Genomic DNA, 20,205 nt, shown 5'->3' on the forward strand with positions numbered 1-20,205 from the left:
AAGCCCCAAGCCAACCTTGTGCTTGGCTTCGGGGGTAGTAACGGGGAGGGGAGCAGCGCTCCCACGGGGGATCGTAGGATCATGGAATCATTTCGGTTGGAAAAGACCTTTAAGATCATCGAGTCCAACTGTTAACCCAGCACTGCCAAGCCCACCACTAAACCATGTCCCTAAGCACCACATCTCCCCGGCTTTTAAATACCTCCAGGGTATGAAACACCCGTGGGAAAAGCGCTGCCTGGCAGCAAACCTGGGAAGGCGGGGGCAGACTTTGAGCCTTTTCTGTGCCCGACCCCATCTGCTTCCACCTGGATGCTGCAAACCCGTGGGGCTTCACAGACCCACGCGGCAGGGACCCTCTTGTCAGACATCTCCCTGTTAGGGGAAGCTGGTGTAACCACCCTGCAGCTCAACCAGCTACAAGGCAAAACAGAGGAAGAAGAAACATCCAGGCAGAAAAAAACACCTTCAGTACTTGAAGGCTGTGTTATTTATTCCAACAGCTTATATAGTTTTATCAAACCATCTTTAACACAAAACATGTCTCCTAAAAGAGAGAATGGTGTGAGATCCTACCAGAGATCATCTCAACTAACAGCTTGCAAAGTTAAGCCTGAATTTCAACAGTCAAACCAGCAAAATGTTTCTCCCCTCCCCTTAACAATATCTTAAAATGCTAAAACCCAAAGAAAAAGATGCCTGTGGCTGGTGCTGCTGGGTCTGTAGGCGGAGCTCGTCCGTACGGAGCTGTGCTTTGGTCCTTTCCTGATGCTAAGCGGCAGCAGCGCAGGTGAGTGGTGCTCAACACGAAGGCAGCGGGACGGCCGGGTCCCTTCCCCTGCCCACCCTGACCAGGGGCCGCATGGACGGTCCAGGGGCCAGGTCAGGTCTAAGATGCAGATGAGGGTGAGGCGTAGAAAAACCAATTGTCTAAATTTCTAATCTATGGAAACAGAATAAATAATAGTCGAAATTTGCAAAGGAGGAAGGTACCTTGGACAGGAAAGTCTGATGTGTCTATTATTACTGAAATCGGTTTTTTCCCCTAGGGGAAAATTGCAGCTAAGGCATCTGGAGAATGGCTCATATCACTACAGCCACGGCAGCGTTGCTCTAAATTGTTAGGGATGGGAGCAGAAGTCTTTTGGAGGTGCCAGTCCTTGCACAGCATCTTGTGGCTCTCTAAACAAAAATGGTTGCAGCAGAGGCATTTGACAGACAACTTGCTGTTCCAGGTTAGCTTTCGTCCGCAGATTCAATAGCAAATTCTTGTGTAATGGTCACACCAAGGCCCTCCTCCTGCCCATCCCACCCCCTGTACACTGTCATGGCGAGGGGCTGTTTTCTTGCCCCTTTGGTCTTGCTCCGGGGTCGTTCTCAGAAGAAGTGGCATCTCTTTGGCTTTCTGCAGAGGGGAGGATCGGGAAGAAAGCACGGTTATGCTCTGCTGAGGACACAAGTGATCAGTAATTACTATTGCTGATTTTATTCAGATCGCCACCTGAAGATTTATCACTACCCTCCTGCTGCCAGATATTTGACTTCAGAGTATTGGGTTCTCCCTTCACGTTCCTGGAGTACAAACGCTTCTCAACACAGCTGGTGATGCTGGGAGGGAGCCCCGGGGCTGGGATGTGCTCTCCTCGTCTCACCTGCACGAGCTCCAGGAACGGCCGCCCCAGCCCGGCACCTACCTGCGGCACTCTCTGTCAGAAGAGCTCCAAGTTGTGCTTGTTACGGACACCCGCTGGTATGGACGTGTTGGGGTAACGTGCTTTAAAGTATTTTTGTAGTTACAGATCGTAGGTTGGAGGAGTAAAAGAGAAAGGGCGAAAAAACGGTTTATCGCCTGCGGTAGTGCTGTATGATTTGTGGCTTATTAGTGAGGTCAGACTGGCTGGTGTGCTTGGGCTCGAACGGGGGATTTGTGCTGGTTGTAGCTGGCTGGTTGGCATGTGTTGAGCAGGGTGATACTGCTGCCGTGCTTGGGCTATGGGGGAAGATTTGGAGATAGCTGGTGTGTTTAGAATTATTTCTGTTGTTATTTAAAATATCATGGAACTATTCGAAGGCTGATTTAAAAAAAAAAAAAACAAACACCAACAAAGAAAAAGCAAACCACGACCCATCCCACACTTGATTTTTATAAAGCCTAAGATAAATCTGATGTGTAGTTTGCCCCGGGAAGGCTGTTGGTCAGTCCGGGTCCTGTCTGAGCACCAGTGCTTCTGCAAAACAGCCGAGCAAAGGGCCTTGGCTGGAGCGTGCAGGGCTCCTGTGCCGAGAACGCCGCGACCACCCCATTGGTTGCCAGAGCCCCTCAGCCCAGGGAGTCTCCCGCTGGCTGAGCGCCCACCGAGCAGGAAGGCACTGACCGCAGCGTGGAATGGGACGTTCCTCCTGAGCATCTGTGTGATGCTCCCAGAGACAGCACTGCTTAGCTGCACTGCCATCTGGGGCCTTGCCCTTCCAGCCTGGCTGCCAGGAGCTGGGCTTACTGGTATCTGCGGCAGCTCACCTGCTCCTTCAACGGCGAGGTCACCTAGGTCCTCAGTCAGCTTGCGCATGCTGATGGTGGTTGCATCTCGTTGGATGTCGTGGACAGCATTCCTCCGACCAGCCCGATCGCAGGAAATAAAGTCAGTGTATGTGCTGGACTCTACCTCCATTGCATCTCTATATGCCTGCAAAGCGCTGCGGAGAAAACACAGCTGTGAGGTCAAGGATGCTCGGCAAGCTTCGAGTCATGGCTGCCTCCAGGTTAGGTTACTCCGTGGAGTGAAATTACAGCATGAAAAAATAGTCCCTGTAACTCTGCTCCGGTTCCTCTAACGGGAGCTACTGCAATCTCAGATATCAACCCCGTCACGTGGGGTGGCGTGCTGGGTGACCCGCGGTGCTGGGTGACCCACCATGCCGGGTGACCCATGGTGCCGGGAGACCCACTGTGTCGGGTGACCCGCCGTGCCGGGTGACCCGCTGTGCCAGCTGAGGGCAGAGAGGCAGGAGGGCTCCATCCCGGCTGCCTTACCGGCCCTTGTTCTGTCTTCCCATTGCAAAGCAAGGCAGAGAAGGCGTTTGCCTCTCCTTTTGAGTTTCTGGCCTTCTCCTTTAGGAGCTGCAAGGTCGCTTGCAGCAGCTTTTTCCTACAGAAAAAGCATTACACAGAAAGCCCTCCTTCCTCAAAATGCCGCGGGAGCTTTGAGCAGAGGCCAAATTTGCCTTGCTGCATGGGGGGAGGGGGTGCTGATCCAACCTGAATTTGTAATGGGAAATGATCGTGGCCCTGACAGATACCCGCTGGAAAGCTCGGGGAGCAGGGGGGTATTTTATAGGTATGGGGCTTTGGATCAGCACTGGCCTCCACTGGTTGTTGGATGTCACTGAAAAAGTGTCGGGCTCGACTGCTTTGAGATAAACACTTTAACACGTGAAAACCAGCCCTTCTGTGAGACGTTTGGATCCCTTCACTCCAGGCTTGTGTCTGTGCCAAGTGCAGAGCACGAAGAAAGGCTCGGCGCAGCCACTCGTCACCCGCAAGCACCGCTGCGAGCCAGCTCTTATTTCAGCCTGATGAGTTCGTAAGTTGTTGGTTTTTCATTTTAGCTGACGGTCTAACTTGCCAGCGTTTGTACAGCACGCGGAGTCCCGGGACCTCAGCAGCCCGGGGAGCGCGTCGCAGGCTCCCGGGCGCAGAGCTAGCAAGCGCACGTCCCCTCTGCACGGGAAACCTGCTGCTCTTGGCTCCTGCTCCTGTTCAGTCAGCTTGGCACTCAGGTTGTTTTTCTGCATGGAAATTAGAGATTAATAGTTGTCTTATCTCCAGTCTTGCCCACTAAAAAAATGCCTTTAGCCCTGCTGATGTTGTCAATACTAGGAGAAGGTCCCGATTAGAAACGCTCGTGTGTAATGAAAAAAAGTTCAGTTTCTTGTCATTCACTTGCTTTTGTGTCTTAATGCCCCACCGAGAAATTTGCTTAGCCTCCGGACAAATCCTGCTTAATATTGATCTTCCTACCAGGGAAATCTGCTGGCAGACCACCAGCCTGGGCAGGAATCGCACTCCTTGCTCTGTAATCCCCGACGTTATGGCAGGAGAAAGAAGGTGCTGACAAAGGTGCAATAGCCAGGATAAAAAAGGTGAAATCCCCCCCTTCCTGAGACTGCGCAGGGTGCAGGAGCCTCACCCCTTCATAAACCCAGTACGTTTCGGTAGCCCCAGGGCCTCCCCTCGTGGTGCTGTGCCAGCTCAGGGTGCGCTGGCACCGGCTCACCGGGACGTGAGCTTGGCCCACCCCGACCTCCCGGGAGAACCTGCTCCTCCAAATCCAGCAAATCCTTGCAAACACCTGCCTCCTCCCAGGGCCCGGCATCCACCTAGGCTCTGCTAAATGAGCCCTGGGAAAAGCTGCATCCTTTGCCCCAGGAAGAGATCTCGGCTGTTGTTTTTCCTCGTCTTCCCTCCTTCCTTTCCAGGCTTGCCCTTCCCGGGAAGAGGCGCCCGCTCTGGATGCAGCAGGCTGGCTGGTCTCGGTGAGCAAAGCACCTTTTCCCGGGGACAGGACGAGCATCCATCATTCCCAGACAAGTCCTGGCAGCTCATCGGAGCCTGGAGGCTGCTGCCCTTCTGTAGCTGCCGGAGAGATGTCACCCGGGCTTGGGAGGCTTCCCTGAGAGCGGTCCACACAAGCCTGGGTCCATCTCCACACCAGTGAGGCCAGTTCAGAGCTGATACACTCCGGAGTCCTCCTGCCCTTGCACCAGCGGCTGGACCACCTGGTTCAGAGGATGGACTCCACAAACTGGGAGCAGGAGCCTCCCAGCCCCTGGGATGCAGCATTTTCCCAGTGTCCCTTGATGTAGATGTGCTCAGCTGCGGCAGCACGGTGCCAAGGGACCAAATGCCCCATCACATGGGAAAAGGATGGGATCTTGATTGAAAATAGGGGAAGGAACCAAGCGTGCAGAAGCAGGTCCTGCTCGGAGCAGGGCTGGGTCCCGGCCCAGCGGCCGGGAGATGGCGTGTGTGATTTATTTATTTTCCCTGGCTGGGAGGGTTCCTGCCTTCAGCTTTCCATGCAAAGAGCTGGAGAGGGGCAGATTTATGAGCAAAGCTTTCACATTTCTGCAGTTCCTTCAGGATTTTCAAGGCAGGCAGCTCTCAAAAGCCTTGCAGGCAGATTCCTCCCCGCTGGCAGAGATGCTCCAGCCTCTGCCTCCGGGAAGCTGTTGGACCGAGGAGGTGATGGGAGCGGTCGCCTCAATTTTTGATAGAAAAACCTTATTTTTCAAAGAGCATTTTCACATTTCCAGGCAGGTGCAAAACAGTTCAGTGGGTTTTTAGTCAGTGGAAACATCTTTTAACATCTGCCAGGGACAAGAAAGGAACCACCTTCCCTCTTGCCCACATAGTTCAACCTGAAACTGCGTCACCGTGGGCAGTCGCTTAGCGGTGGCAGGGGGGTGCAAAGGGGGTGCATCACCCACCGGCTCCCCACCTTTGGGTTTTCATACTCCCGTGTGCCGGCGGGAGGGAAGGATGGGCCAGCTCTCGCCAGGCGTTGCAGGGATAAGCCCGCAGCTCACAAATACACTGCGCAAGGGTTTCCAGGGCGCTTCAAAGAGATGATTCAACTTGTCCCCAGAGGGTCATTTCCTGCCTCCCTCTCCTCCTTGCTGCTGACGGTAACAGAAACGGTCCCTGCGCCCTCACCGCGGCGTGCCAGCCCGCGGGGACGGGACAGGGGATGCGTGGCAGGGTGACAAAGGCCATAGGCAGGGGGCTGGGACCCGTTGCACACTCCTCGCCAGCTTTCTGTGCTGCTTGGAGAGAGGCTGTGTCCCCTCCAGCGTGGGGACGTGGTGCTGCCCGTCCCAGGGCAGCTGGCCACAAGTGTGGCAGCCCCTCGCAAGCCGCCATAGACATCGGCAGCATCCCCGGAGCTGCTCTGCCCTGCTGAAATAACCTGCCTCTGCCAAACCTGCCATTTGGCCTGGATTTATTTTTCCATAGCGTCCTGTGAAGACTAAAAAATCTGGAGCTGTAATAGTCTTGGCTTTGCTGGCATGGACTCGGCTTCCGGAGCTGGTTTTGCTGTCGGACCGCAGCTGGGCTCGCTGGCATTTTCCAGGGAAGTCACCCAGCAGCTGACGGAGCAGCTGGCTCTGCGCTGGGGGGCTGCAGCTAAACCAGCCCTACGCACACAGGGGCTGAATTTTACCCATTTAGAAGGTGGATGCTAAGAAATCAAAGGGTTAAATGTTTCTTCTGCCTTTTGGTAGAAGAAACTGGGGCATTTCTTTTGGGCCAGCTCAATGCCCCTCTTGGTCCCACGGACACCAGCAGCTAATTCCCATTTCCCCCCTCACCTGCTTCTCCCCAGCACAGATCCCAGGGGCTACGCGCAAACGGTTACTGCAAATAACAAAAGAGTGGCAGACAAATGACCTGGAAATGTCACGGGCAGGTTAAACTCAACACAGGGCCGCGCGCCTGCGGAGCAAGCACAAGCCCTGTGACCCGAGCCAGCGGCAGGGGTCTAACGCCGAGGGCATCGGATGGGTGTTGCAGTCACACCCAGTGCCGGACTCCAGTTTCAAGGAAACCCTTCACACGATATTGCATCTGTCCCTTGTCTAGGTTAAACTGTAAGCTTTTTATGGCTAGGAAGGGCTATTTTTGGACTCTGCACTGATGCTGGCTATCAGCAGGCTGTGCTGAATTCAGCCTGCTTCCCCTCCGCTGCCTGCTTTCCTCCTTTCTGCTCTGCCTCTCTTACCTCTTGCTTTCCTCAGTATTTTCCTCTCCACCTAACCCGTCTTTGCAGCGAGTGCAAAGGGCCTCTAGGTCTGAGAAAGTCCCGTTCGTCTCTGCATGGCGTCTGTGGCACTTTTGGGCATAAGGCGGCTTAGCCGCCTGCTTAGACATCCTTGCCCCTTGGGGCAGCCAGCACAGCACAGCTGGGCCGCTGTAAGGAAGGCGGTTCAAAGGTTAAACACAGCAATGGATTTCCCTGCTTGAGTAAGCCTGAGTCATCGCCTGATCCCACCCTGCTTTCCTTCAGAGTCCTCCCTGTTCCTCGGGGACAAGCAGGAGCAGTTGCTCAGCCTGCCCTGCTGTCCCCAGGGACGCCCAAGGCGGGGAGCCCTGGGCAGAGGCAGCCCCCGAGGGCAGGGACGGGGACGCTGAGGTGCCCGGGGGCAGGAGCCCCAGAAGACTCACGTCCCGGGGTGCTGCTGCCCGGCCGTGGCCCCGCGCCAGCCCGTTGCCAGTGGCAGTTGGGACCAACAGCTGCGGGTTCTGGTTGGAGATGGCTCCCTGGTCCCACAGCCCGGCTGGGGACGTGCTCTCCCACCTGCTTGGGGTCACACCAGAGGATCTAACACTCTCTTTTGGCCCCCAAACTTCTGGAGTCATAAAGCCACAAAGCCAAACTAAACTTTGCTGGGTTTCTGGGGTGAAATTTCAAAGTTCTGCTGGGAAACAGGGATGCAGCCCCTTCCTCTGCTCATGCATCGCATCCCTTCATTGCCAACCTGCAGGGACCAGGGCATGAAGTTCATACGGGTCGTCTTCGAGCTCTCTGCATCGTGCAGTGCCCCTTGCCCTTTCATTCCAGGGTACAGTGACTATTATTAGGCCTCTCCTGCTGGGGCTGGATCCATAACAACAGCAAAACATGCTCAACAGCCCTGCTGGGCTTTTAAAATATTTACAGTGTAAGATGGTTTACTGCGGAGGGGGGCCTGGTAGAGCACAGAGGCGGGAGCACCGGGATTTCTGTGCTCCCTGCGGGGCTGCTCTGAGGTTTCCTGCTGGGAGAGTCGCATCCAGCGGGGAGGGAAAAAAATCCCGTAGGGCTGAAGCCAGCACTTGAGGTCAGGGGGCTTCCACCAACTGTCTGACAACTTCCAGCTGGAATTTCAGCAAATTTTCCACTGGCTCTTGTCTGGGAACATGCGTGAGGGGTTGCACATCAAAGAAGGAGGGCTCTGTAATGGTGTTATCGGGGTTAGAGAGTATTTTTAGACCTGTGCTCGTGCCTTGAAGGCCTCGCTATGGCTCATGACTCTATGCACTAGAGCTTAGATCTGTGGCCAGAAGCCGAGCAGAAGCTGCAGATGTCCAGTCGGGAGCCCGGGCTGGCAGCGGCTACATACGCAACAAGCGTTGGTAAGGCTGGTGACAGGGTCTGTGCCAGGCACGGAGCTCCCCTGCTTTCCTGCTGGGTCTATGGTCTCCAAAATATGGCGGTTGAGGGTCTTATTGGCCAGAACTGATGTGCTCCAAACTGCTGAGCCCCGAGTTTCCCGGCTAGGTGAGAAAACAGGCAGGACCACGGCGGCAGCCTGATCTCCTACCAGGGCACGTGTGTCCATCTCGTGTGCAGAGCAGCTTCTTTCCAGGTGAGAATAGTGTGGAAAAGCCGCATCACACTTTGGTGGTGAAGAGACGTCGAGGTTGGGCATGGCACACTGCTGTTTTTGGAAGGTTTTTGCTGTGGGATTCCTTGTAATAACTCTGCACCCTCTGGCTCTTACGCTAAATACAATGAATTCAGCCAGCGTAGACATCACAGCTTCTCCAGCCACTGCAGTGGTTTTGCAGAGCTTTTAGGGTTCTGTAGGACTTTTAGTGGAAAATTATAATTCATATAGGAGGAGAGCAGACACAGCGGGGGGACTGAGGCTCGGTGCTCATAAACAGATCCCTTCTTTTGCTTTGCCCTTGTTTTACAGTACAGATGACTTAATGCCTGTAGAACTCGTAACTGGCCTCAGATTTCAGATTAGGCTTAAACCAACTCCTCTACGACTTCACAAACCTTGCATTCAGCTCTACCAAGCTCCCCAAACTCCCTCCTGGCCTTCAGCACGTCCCCAGAGATCCCCACTGCGGTCTCTGCTGTCCTCAGGCACCTCCTGCTGCCCCACAGCCCCCCGGCCACTGCCCAGCTCCCAGCTGACATAAGAGATGCTCCAGCTGGATTTCAAAATCATGGCCAGCCCTTGGCACCGGGGTAGGGTGAGTCCTTATGTGCGCTGCTGCGGTCCCCAGGAGAGAGGGGAAGGCTTGGGGGGGAGAGGGGGAGGCAGGAGGGCATTGCTCAGCCCCACCAGCATCTCCTTAGCGTCAGAACGCGTGGGCGACGGTGGTAAGGAGCCACCCGTCCACCCGTCCGTCCATCTGTCAGGAGGGCAGCCACTGGCGCTGGCAGCCTGCATCCCCGTGCCAGGAGCGGGTGGCACCCTTCTGCCAGTCCCCGCGGGGCATGGGTGCTGAGCATCTGCTCCAAAAGCCCTCCGCCCCGGGAGGATCATGGTTTGCCTTAGCAACCGAGGTTTGATGGAGCTCTCTGCTCCTCCCTCCCCTCAGCACCGAGCCTCGGCTGCAGCTTAAGCCTCTTCTGCAGCTTCTCGCTAAGTTGATTAATGGAAATAATTGGTCTCTTTGTGCATCTGGAGACAGTTGCCGTGACAGCAGTTGTATTTCTGTTTTGTTCCGAGGTCGAGCTTGTTTTTCACATCCCACAGCTTCCAGGTGCTAATAAATCAGGGCACTCCGGTCCCCCTCCCCGCCTCCGAAAGGCGCATGTCCCTCCGAGGGACGGGGTGGCAGAGCTGGATGAGGCACGCTTGGCCCCGCCGGCCCTAGGGCACGGCAGGCCGACACCTTTCTCCCCCCATTTTTCACCCCCTCAAGCCAGGCTCGCCATGGGCGGACACGGCTCTGACTTCTGCACAGCAAAGAGCAGCGAGTCAAAGCCCTCACGTTCACCCAGCACAGCCGTGAGCACGCGTCGCCTTGTGAGCCAGCACCCACGGGTCCCTCTGGCCCCTGCACAGACCCTGTAAGGAGTATGAGGGTACGAGCCCCTTCTCCATTATTTTTATTTTCTCCCGACTTCTTATTTAGCTGCCTTTATATGTCAACATATTTTCACATGAACAAAACCAGTGACTGTGTGGAAGCTCTGCTAATGCCTGAACTTGCAAAACAGACAAACCACAGACCAGTCACTCTAAACCCTTCAGCTGCAAAAGCCCCACAGTTGCTGTTGCAGGCATTTTCCAGGAAGGCTCGTGTATTGTCCCTGCCTGTGATGTGCGGACACCCCATCCCGCCTGGGCCATGGGGTGGATTCCTTTGCAATGGGGATCCCCTTCAGACTCAGGTTCCCTCTCTTCCCCCGTATCATTCAGGGAGAAAAGTCCCTGCTGGATTTCACCTCAAAGCCTGGAAACTCCCCAGGGGTCCCACAGCTCTTCCGATCACACCAAGGCACTGACCTCGGAGTGAATATCACCTACTCAAACCCTGCTTGAATCCCTGGCCCAGGGATGCTCACCCCCGGCACAACCTCCCCAACACCTTGCAGGCTTTCCTGGGCAAGGAGAAGTCCAATAAGTGCAGATGAGCTGCAGGTGGGGCTATGTGCCAGCACAGCTGCCCTTGTCACGTATAAAAGGAAGGGGAAGCCACAGTAGGTCTTGAGGGGATAGCTCTGGTTCTGGATGGAGGAAGACCTTTCTGTGAGGACAGAGGTAAGTGAGGATGGGTCTTTATTTTTATGGCTAGCAGAAAAAAAGGGAAATTTTGTCCAGCTTTTCTTTGTGATCTGAGGTGTTGAGCTCTGCTGCTGTGCGAAAGCAGTGCTTGCATGGCTGGGAAGGAGAGCTGAGCTTGGAAGAGGAGTTATGCAGGTGCTAAGGATGAAGTTTTGGCTGCTCCAGTTGAGGAGGCCCTGCTTAGCACAGGGTGCGTGAAGCTGAGAGCCACCTGCCTTGGCTCTCCCTCGTTCAGCCTTGCACAATCCCATAGGAACTCACATCCAGCATCCAAAGAGTCCTGACTCAGGGTGGTGTAAGGGGCTGAGCGAGAAACTGTGAAACCTCCTGAGGTGCGAGAGCCCTGGCAGCTCCCAGCAGTGCCTAAAAATAGCCAGGGTAACTCTTAAGAGTGTCAGTGTGGAATGAGGCTGATTAGCAAAGCCAGGCTTAGCTCTGCTCCCTGCACAGCCACCAGCGGGACTCCCAGCCCAGGGCAGGCGCAGTGCTCGCCTGGCGAGATGGGGGCAGGGGCAAGGTCTGTCTCTGGGGGCTGTGCGAAGGATTAGGTGGCTGGGATGGTGCTACTGGTGCTTTATGTACAATAGAAATGGAAAGTGTAGCAGTTATAAATAGGCTGGCGGTGAGAGGTGGCTGAGCTAAGCCCTTTCGGGTGGCCCTGTGCTTCTGTTACCTGCTGACACAAGCCCTTTGGCTGTGCCACCCTGCTGGGAGCCCTGCCTGGGCAGAGAAAGCTCTGCTGGCCTGCGCACCCCTTATCCGAGTATTTCTGTGATGGATGGGGAATTTTTGTACATCTTTGTCAGGTGATGGCAGCTTCTGAGCCTTTCTGCAGGCAGGGTAAATCTGTCTGCGTAAGTCGCCAGGGAGATGACACCTAGACACGGGTTGAGGCGGTGCTCAAGACGTGCCTGTAGCATTGCACCGGGGATGCTTGGTGAGCATTGCAAGTTACAGGCTCAGAAAAAGGAAAGCTTCTAATGAAATAAGCTGCCGACCGTTTTACGGTCCACTGAAATGCAGCCTGGGTGTAGAAGGACACGGGGCGTCTCCAGCATACGTGGGAAAGATGCTGGGTACAAGAGACGAGGGGCTCTGACAGACCTGCAGGAGGAAGGTCTGCACCAAAGAGACCCTCTATTGTCAGACCCGCAAACAGCGCGGTGGTGGCGGCTCTGTGTAAGGGAAAGCCCAGTGCAGGAACAAGAGAAAGCAGCAAGGTGATCTGAGGACTGAGGAGATGCTCTGAGCGCAGGGGCCATGGAAGCAAAACCACGGAAAGGCCTGTCTGAGCTGGCGGATCTGCCATTTGCGCAAGCACCACGAAAGGTCAAGCTTTGGGGCTTCCCTGGATCTTGCTGGGCTGACTCTATGTGCAGAGCAAAACTCGCTTATGTGGTTAGGGATGGGCAAACGATATTCCCGTGCAAAGCGCGCGGGCAGCCTGTGGGCAGGACTCGCACCCAACGTCCCCGTGGCTGGCGGGGCAGAGGTGGTGCAGCACAGCTTGCCCTAAGGGCTGCCCTTAGGGTCAGCGCTGGAACACGGCTCGGTACAGGCACATGGCTGCCAAGTGTGGAAAACACAGCAGGAAAGTCATCGCGGCAGAATTGTTGATATTTTTTTCCTCTTAGCAGCTTTCTAGCAACTAGTAATTCAGAATGCAGAGGGAGATCAAATGACTCTATGAAACAGGAAGGAAAAACCCCATTCCTGTTTATGTCATATCTCCCTGCGAATAAAAATTATATCAGTCCATAGCGTGAATCCCTACCTGACTTAGTTGACTTTCCTTCTGGACATGACTTCAAACAAGCTTCACAGGCAGCAGGGCAGCAGCTTCTGGGGAAGGAGAAGAAAATAAATGTAAGAAAACGTTATTTGTGCTTTTGTGGGGAAGCATAAAGCTCAGCTGCCGTTCCCACTGTCTGTGACTGGGACAGCCAAGGGGCCGCGGGGCTCAGCTCAGCTGGAGCCCAGCTTGGCGAGCGCGGGACGCCAAGCCAAGGGCTGCGGGGTGGCAGTGTTCGTTCCGCACCTTCTCGGGAGGCTTTGTGCCAACAGAGATTTGACCCCTTGTGCCTAAGGGCAAGGAAAGTCCAGCCAGGGGCCTGGCTTCGCAGAGGAGTTCGCTTTGGTTTTGCTTCTCCTTTTGTGAACCTCACGTGAGCGTGCTGGGGAGAAGCGAAGCAGCACGCGGCCCCCGACCTGCGCTGCGGGGGGACCCGGCGGCTGCCTCCAGGGTATAAATGAATATTGGTTTGCAGCTCCGCCGCCCTTGAAAGAAGTGAAACTCCCATGTCAGCCTCTCCGAGGCAAAAGGGGAAGTTTGATCTGGTACTTTCAGCCACCTTGCTTGGTCTGTTTGCTGCTCCTTGGGTTTCTTTGCTCTTTGTGCACAGCTGTGCCTTCTCCCGCTGTCCCCAAGCCCTACTCAAAGACGTTTCCTCTGTGGCCTTAACATCTGGGGGTGCGTTGCAATCCCCTGGCCTGCAGAGCCCAGCCAACAAGGCACTTGCTTATTTTAGCAGCTGTTTCAGCTTTCAGCCTTTTTGGAACAGCATGGATTGTTTTTTTCACTTTGTCCCAGGGACAAATATTAGCCAAATGGAAAGGCAGAGATGAACCATTTAACCGTATAAGCAGTAGCTCATCCAGCAATTCATCTGTCTGGCCCACCTGGGTTGAGTACCACTCCGACTAGAACTATTCCTCATCATTTTCCAAGCTGGGACAGATCTGCAGCCTTTCTCTTTATTTTTTTGACCCACTTTTAAAACTCCCTAGTTGCTGGAGCTGACTACTTGCTGGCTCTGGCCCTGCTTCAAGGACAGGGCACTTGCTGCTTCTGTGTGTCAGTTTGCCCATCTGTTAAATGGAGCTATTAATACACGCTCCCCTCGCTAGATGCTTGAAATATTTGTAAAGCATTTTCAGATCTGCAGATGACAGGCCTACAGAAGTGGAAAATACTAATTATGATCATGACAGTAGCCAAAGAAAGACACGGGGATTTAACAATACACTTTTGTTAGTGTGAAGTGCTTACTGGAAACACTGGAACGGAAAAGAAACAGTATTCCCACAACTCTGGGAATATGGGTTGCCCTTTTGGGGCACCAAGAAGGCAAACAAAAGCAGGAAGGAAGAAAGCAAGCCAGCTTTGGAAATCCACGACTCTCTATTTTTCCCCTTTGCCTTCCTGCCTTGCTCTGGCTCGTGTGCTACGCAGCCCAAACAGTTAAACCTCCAGCGCTTCAGATGTGTTGCAAAATATCTCAAAATACATGGCCCTCCGCCAAGAGGGGCTTAAAGCAAATTGGAGCAATGATGCTCTGAAGTAGAAGTTATCACTGAGCAGCCCTGTTCCTGATGGGATGTGGGGGGAACCCCCATTTTGTCTCAAAAAAAGCTGATTTTGGAGAAAGAAACTCTTTAGCAACTGGTATTGGCTTTGCAGCCCTGGCTCTGGCTAGATATTTCTCCCCACAGCCCTCGTTTGGGATCTGGAGTCTGAACATCTGAAGCTGGGCCCCTTGTTCCACCCCCAAAGCTCGTCCTGCGCTGGCTCGTCCAGTCCTGCCGCTGGCGGGGCAATGGGCAGAGCTCTGAAGGCCGCCCTGCGCAAAGGCCAGGCAATAGCCCACCGGGGAGCCTGGGGGCTTGCGGGTGGTGAGGTGGATTAGTCCATGCAGCGTGACCAAGGATGGGCTAAAGGAACTTGTTAAAGAACATTCTACATTGCCTAATCTAGTCCTATCAAGGTACCCTGGATTGTTTTGGGACCCCTGTGGAAATGTTCAGTGGGTAGCTAAACATCCATACCCCACCAGGAATGAATGACAAGGGCACCAGCACGATGCACGCGTTTGGGGTTCAGATTCCCTCCACGTTTATCAGCTGTTACCCAACAGGAACAAGCACGAAAAACAAACTCGGTGCTCTCAGCGTTCCTTCAAAACCAATATATGTTCCAAACAAACCCACATGGCTTCTTGGCAGAATTCAGCATTATTCTACACAACGGCTGTTCTGGTGCTGCTTTTGATCCAGAGAGGAAATCCTTTCTGCTCTCAAGCAAGGCGATGGCAGCAGAGAAAAGCTCGTTCTCCTGTCTCTTGACTCCTGGGCAAACAACGGGCTGTAGGCATCGCCGATGAGCACAGGAGCCCGCTCCTCCCGGAGCAGACGGAGGGACTCCCGGTGAGTGGCCTGGCCCCAGCAGCAGCTGGCATCCTTGGTGTCAGGAGAGCAAGGAGAGCTGTCACTGTAGTGGAATGTTTTTAATTGGTTACTAATTACCCTGAACCAGGAGGTTTTAGCATCCTTAAAAATCAATATCCTCTTAATCATACCCAGGATTGTTTTGTTACCGAGATAACTACCTGGTATCTATTCAAACGCCTCCCGAGTTCCTTGTTCAGTGATGTCTCGTGGCAATGAGCACCACAGATTAATTACACTTTGTGGAAACAGTAATACCCGTAAAGCTGATGATGCTCTGACGAGGATATGTTTGGCTTATTACATCATTGCAAATATCAACAAACGTTGGCATTTTGGTGCTCATCAGGGAGTTCCCAAGGCAGCAGCTTGTGACCAGCAATGTGCCTACACGAAAGCCAGCGTGGAGGAGCCCTGCAAGGAGCACTGGGCCTCTCCGGGGCTGCGCTGGGAGGGAAGCGTTCGGGAACTCGCCGTGCAAACCAGAAATGGGTGGTGTAAAGTACCTATCCCTGTAGGCTCGAGAGGAGCGAGAGTTTTGAAACGGAGGAATAGGTGGTTCATAGTCCAACTGCTGTTCTTCCTGCTCACGCTACAGGTGCCAGCCCAGTCCTGGAGCAATGTCTCAACCTCTCCAACCGCCGTCGTGAGGAGCTGGGGTCAAAGTCTACCCAACAGCTGAACCTTCCCTTCTCACTGGCTTGTGCTGGCAAGCCTTGGGAGCAGCTCCCTTCATGACTTGGCTTTTTCTAGTCGTGGGCTAGAGACAACCAGAAGCACGTGAGCTTCTAGTGAGTGTGTGGCACTGGTGAGGCTGCCCCTCAAATCCTGTGCTCGGCGCTGGGCCCCGCACCCCAGGAAGGCCATGGAGGGGCTGGAGCGTGGCCAGAGCAGGGCAGCGAGGCTGGGGCAGGGGCTGGAGCCCAAGGCTGGGGAGGAGCGGCTGGGGGAGCTGGGGGTGCTCAGCCTGGAGAAGAGGAGGCTGAGGGGAGCCCTCATCGCTCTCTGCGACTGCCTGAAAGGAGGCTGGAGCCGGGGGGGGTCGGTCTCTTCTCCCCAGGAACAAGCGATGGGACGAGAGGGAACGGCCTCAAGCTGCGCCAGGGCAGGTTTGGGTTGGGTATTAGGGAAAATTTCTTCATGGAAAGGGCTGTCAGGCCCTGGCCCAGGCTGCCCAGGGCAGGGGCTGAGTCCCCATCCCTGGAGGTATTCAAAAGCCGGGGAGATGTGGTGCCTGGGGACATGGTGTAGTGGTGGCCTTGGCAGTGCTGGGTTAACGGTTGGACTCGATCTTAAAGGTCCTTTCCACCCTAAATGATTCCATGGGGTTCTTTTCCCCTCTCATCCTCTCTAAAATGGTACTGTGATGGAAAATTTGTTTTCTGGATCAGTCCATACATACAGCTTTGATGCTAAGGAAACCCTTAGTAGTGTGATGATACAATTGGATCCAGGCTTTGGATGTGAAAATGCGAGAGACCAGGTCAGGGTGGCACAGAAAGGCAAACAAAAAGCTGGGTCGAAGCTTCTGCTGTTCCTTGTGGACTTGCAGATTCAGCCCTGATTCTGCCAGACCCATATGAGCCCAGGAAAATCATCTGCTTTGTGTGTAGCCCATGTAAAAGAGGAAGAATGCTGGTGTTTGGTGGCCCAGACAGGCTGGAGGGATTAGTGCACACCAGAATGCTGCAGGAACTGGCTCTGCAACGTGGGAGATCAGGAAATGTTAGCAACCTGGAAAACGTTTTCCATCGTTATTTTGGGGGGCAGGGCTGTATGCCTGTGGGTATTCCTCTGAGTGGCTCGAAAGTAGCTTTACTTTTTTTTTGGAATAAGAGGATGAAGGAAAAAAGCAAGACTCTACATTCTCGCTCACCGTGTGCCTGTGCACCTCCTCAGAATTGGCCACTGAGTACAGAAATACCGGGTGGTTGGAAGATGCATGGCTATGAACGTTCTTGGGTTTTCATCCCTTCGTGACCGAGCTGCCCACACTGGGAGCCTGTGCACTATATTTGATGGTCTCCAGTTCTTTGAGGCATCTGAGTCACTCTCTGGAAAGTGATGGCATGGGGGACTCGCACATCCATGTGGAACTGTCGGAAGGACTCGATGCCCTGTCCTGTGCTCGAGGTATATTGCGCTACTGTGTTTGTAAATGGCCGTTTAACCTACATCTGCACTATAAATGAATCCAGCCATTGAGGATCTCTTCATGCATCCTTCTTTCCCAAACACCACACCTCACGAGAGCAGAAATGTGACAATTTCTCAGCTGGGTGGCCATGCGCTAGCACGGTGGCCCTTTCCAGCCAGGAGTCTCAGAAGGCAAGGTGTGCCCCACTGCTACCCAAGCCAGGCACCCCGACCTCGCCGCGAGCAAAGAGCCTCGAGCCTGGGGGGCTGCAGCCATCTGAGAGTCTCTGCCAGCCGGCCAAGCCATCCCCGCTCCACAAGTCTCTCACCCTTGCACGGCTGCAGCATCCCTGCTCATTTGACCCCTGCATGTCCTCCTCCTCATTTAAGTTGCCAGCCCAGACACCCAGGGCATTGCTTCTGGGTTCACAGCTACACTCGGCTCTTGTTCTGCAGAACCATTTACCCCTTCCAAGCAAAGGGAAATGTTTCTCGAACACCCCTTTGGGGCCAAGGCATTACATGCATGTGAAAGCTCACCACCGCGGCTTGCTATCAGCTGCTTAGGGGAATCCAGAGAGAGGAGAAAAAGACACACAGCTCCGAGGTGGAGGAATTTGCAAAGCCTCCTGAGAATACCACCACACAGCAGTTCTTTTTTTATCCCCAAGTCTTTGCCTTTTAAAACATTTGCTTGGAAAGCTGGATGCCAGGGAGTCTCCGAGCTCGCTTCCGCCACCGCGCTCCGCAAAGCTCTCGCTGGTGCCCGCAGTTGCAAGGGGAGCCCCAGGCAGCCCCGCAGCCCCTGACAGCCCTAAGGATGGATTCACACCGCGGCCCTGCGCAGGCAGCACGCCAGGCGCCTGTCCCGCAGGCTGCCATCCGCTCCCGTGCGAGCACAGAGATACCCCGATGCTGTAAGGGATTCCCTCCGGCAAGTTGCTCAGAATAAATGGACACATGTCAGAAGCGAGGCCAGAAATCCCCACGGGGGTCACTGATCCGCGGTCCTTTGTGATTTCTAACCGCGAGCCTGCTCTCCTTGCTACCCCTTCGCAGCAAGTACAGAACTGCGTTATTTTCCAAGTGAAGCAGCAGCCACCTCCCTGCCATCAGCCTACAAACGGCTTCTCCCAACAGCAGAAAAACCGGGACACAGCTTAGTTTTTCAGCCCACGGTCTGTGGGCAGCAAAAATCTCGCTGTTTTCAGTCAGTTAGGTAGAAGTTAACTGTATCTCTAAACGAATCGCCCCTTTGTAGCGCAGGTCCAGCTCCCGCGCCGGGGGCTGGAGGAGGGCAGCCCCTCGCCACACTGCCAGGCGGGACTCCTGGCCACCAGCCACCCCAGCCCGTTGCCCGCCCCAGGCGCCCGCGGCAGCCTGCGCAGCCCAACTTACGGCCACCTCGGCTCCCGCTGCTTCTTGAATCCCAGGTTCCGCGGTCCTGCCGCCGAGGAAGAACTCAAGGCTGGATTACACCCTCCCGGCACCGCTGCCTGCTGTGGCGAGCGGCCAAGCCGGCTGGAGGAGCCGCAGCCAGTTTCAGACTTGCAGTTTCCTTGTACTGGGAGCTGCTAAATGAAGTTGCACTTCTGAGGCCGAGGGGCGTGTTCTCCTCCCCTCCCGAGTCAGTCCCTGCCCGCTGTAATCCAATGCTCATCCCGATGATGTCAAGCAGCCACCGCTCGGCTCCTACCTTACAGTCGGCAGGAGGGATCCGTTTCCTTTTCGCGGCGATCTTTGTTTAGCTTTGCCTTGTAACCCCATCTCCCGGCAGCTGCATGTGCCCGAACATCCTTCCTTCGATGCTCGGCGCTGCAGCTGTTGCTGCAGGGCGCTTCCTCCCGCCCGCCTGCCGCTCCCCCGGGTTTCTCCGGCGCATCGCTCGAGTGCACGGCCCAGCTTCATCCCGCCGGTCATCCTCTCCATCAGGGCCTGGCCAAAGGCACCATCACACCCCGCGCAGCCTGAGCTCTTTTACCAGGTGTAGTGCCTGGGGAAGCATCTCCCAGGAAAAAAAATAGCTTTGTGGGTTTTCTTAGAGTGCCTTTTGCTCTGTGGGCTCCCATGCAGTAAAATCCAAGCGTGCTTCATCTCATCTGCCCCTGGGTGCCAGCCTTGTTTGGGGGTGAAATGCAGAGCTGGTGACAGCGGCCAGATTTAAGGGGGGAGATGCTTAGGGCAAGGCAATAGTGGATATCAAGCACACACCTTTGTATCCACCCTGCTATGAAGCACAACTGGGGACCTAGGGGCCACTCCAGGAGAAAAGGAAGTTTTGGGTGTTCTTGTCACCCCAGGGGCTTGGGAACGTCTGGTGTCACCTCCCTGTGTCACATCAGTCTTGGAGACCCCACCGGGTGGCTGAAGCCAACCGAAGAAGCTGGTTGCAGTGCCTGGTCTCCAGCCCTCCTCCCGTCCCACGCTCCTGCAAAGCCCTAGTGGCGTGGCGGGAAGGTTTGTCAGCACACAAGGGGGGAGATATTGCTGCCTGCTCCTGCCCGAATGCCCAGACTGGAACAGGGCTCGTTAGTGCTAATTGCTTTGCTGAGAGCGTGAAAGACTCCCTCCATCCCTGCTGTAAAGACATGCTGGTCCTCAGCCTTGTAAGGGGGAGAAGTGGCATGACTCAACTGGAGAGCACGGAGGGCGTTTGCCAAGGACCAGCTCCAGTCCCGGCTTGAGCTGGACGAGCTTTGATTTCAGCTGTGTGCGAAGTGAGCAGTGTGAGCCGGGAGGACTTGGCTCTCCCAACCTGCCGTCTCACTGAGCACCAGACGCAGGAGCGGCGGCTCCGCCATCCTGCAGCTCTCCCGTGACAGATGGGCCCTGGAGCCGCGCAGCGCCGGCGAGGAGCACCAGCCTCTCCTCTCCCCCTGGCACCGGCTGTATGGCCGGACCTGCTCCACCTCTGCCGGCATTGCCGCCTCCAGCCAGAATCTGTTTGTGCGTGCCTGAAAACATGCCGTTTGCTGTGATAGATGCTCACAGCCCTGCCATCGCACGCAGGAAGAGATAAAAACACCAGCAAAAGCAGCAGGCCGTGCAGGAAACACCCCGAGCACAATACTGAGGCACAGAGGAAGGGGAACAGACCTCAATAAGCAAAACATACCTATGCTCCGTGCGTCCCCGAGCTGACCTCGTGTAGCTCTGCCTCCTGATTCAATTTGGTTTTATTTCCAAACCAGCCCTGGGAAGCCAGTTTGATTTCTTGAGATGTATCTCTTGGCAGAAAGTCATATCTCTCCAGTGCTTTTGAGTCCTGCGTTACTC

At 54.9% G+C, this 20,205-nt stretch overlaps 1 protein-coding gene across 5 annotated transcripts; it reads right to left on the reverse strand.

The window, feature by feature from the left end:
- Window positions 1–447: 447 nt before the first annotated feature.
- PKIG (cAMP-dependent protein kinase inhibitor gamma) lies at window positions 448–18,748 on the reverse strand. Of its 5 annotated transcripts, none has more exons than XM_087750208.1 (4): window positions 18,626–18,748; window positions 12,344–12,411; window positions 2,519–2,694; window positions 448–1,405 (listed from the first exon to the last, which is right to left on the reverse strand). In XM_087750208.1, the coding sequence occupies exons 3-4, from the start codon at window positions 2,667–2,669 to the stop codon at window positions 1,326–1,328; spliced, it is 231 nt and encodes a 76-aa protein (XP_087606334.1). In that variant the 5' UTR covers window positions 2,670–2,694; window positions 12,344–12,411; window positions 18,626–18,748; the 3' UTR covers window positions 448–1,325. The 5 variants fall into 5 exon arrangements, with proteins under 5 accessions (XP_087606334.1, XP_087606335.1, XP_087606333.1 ...); XM_087750209.1 differs by lacking the exon at window positions 18,626–18,748 and adding an exon at window positions 18,334–18,560; XM_087750207.1 differs by lacking the exon at window positions 18,626–18,748 and adding an exon at window positions 18,328–18,560.
- Between the last annotated feature and the right edge of the window lie 1,457 nt (window positions 18,749–20,205).

Source organism: Nipponia nippon, unplaced genomic scaffold, assembly GCF_047370975.1.
Source record: "Nipponia nippon isolate SJK-2023a ecotype South Korea unplaced genomic scaffold, ASM4737097v1 scaffold_13, whole genome shotgun sequence".
NCBI lineage: Eukaryota > Metazoa > Chordata > Aves > Pelecaniformes > Threskiornithidae > Nipponia > Nipponia nippon.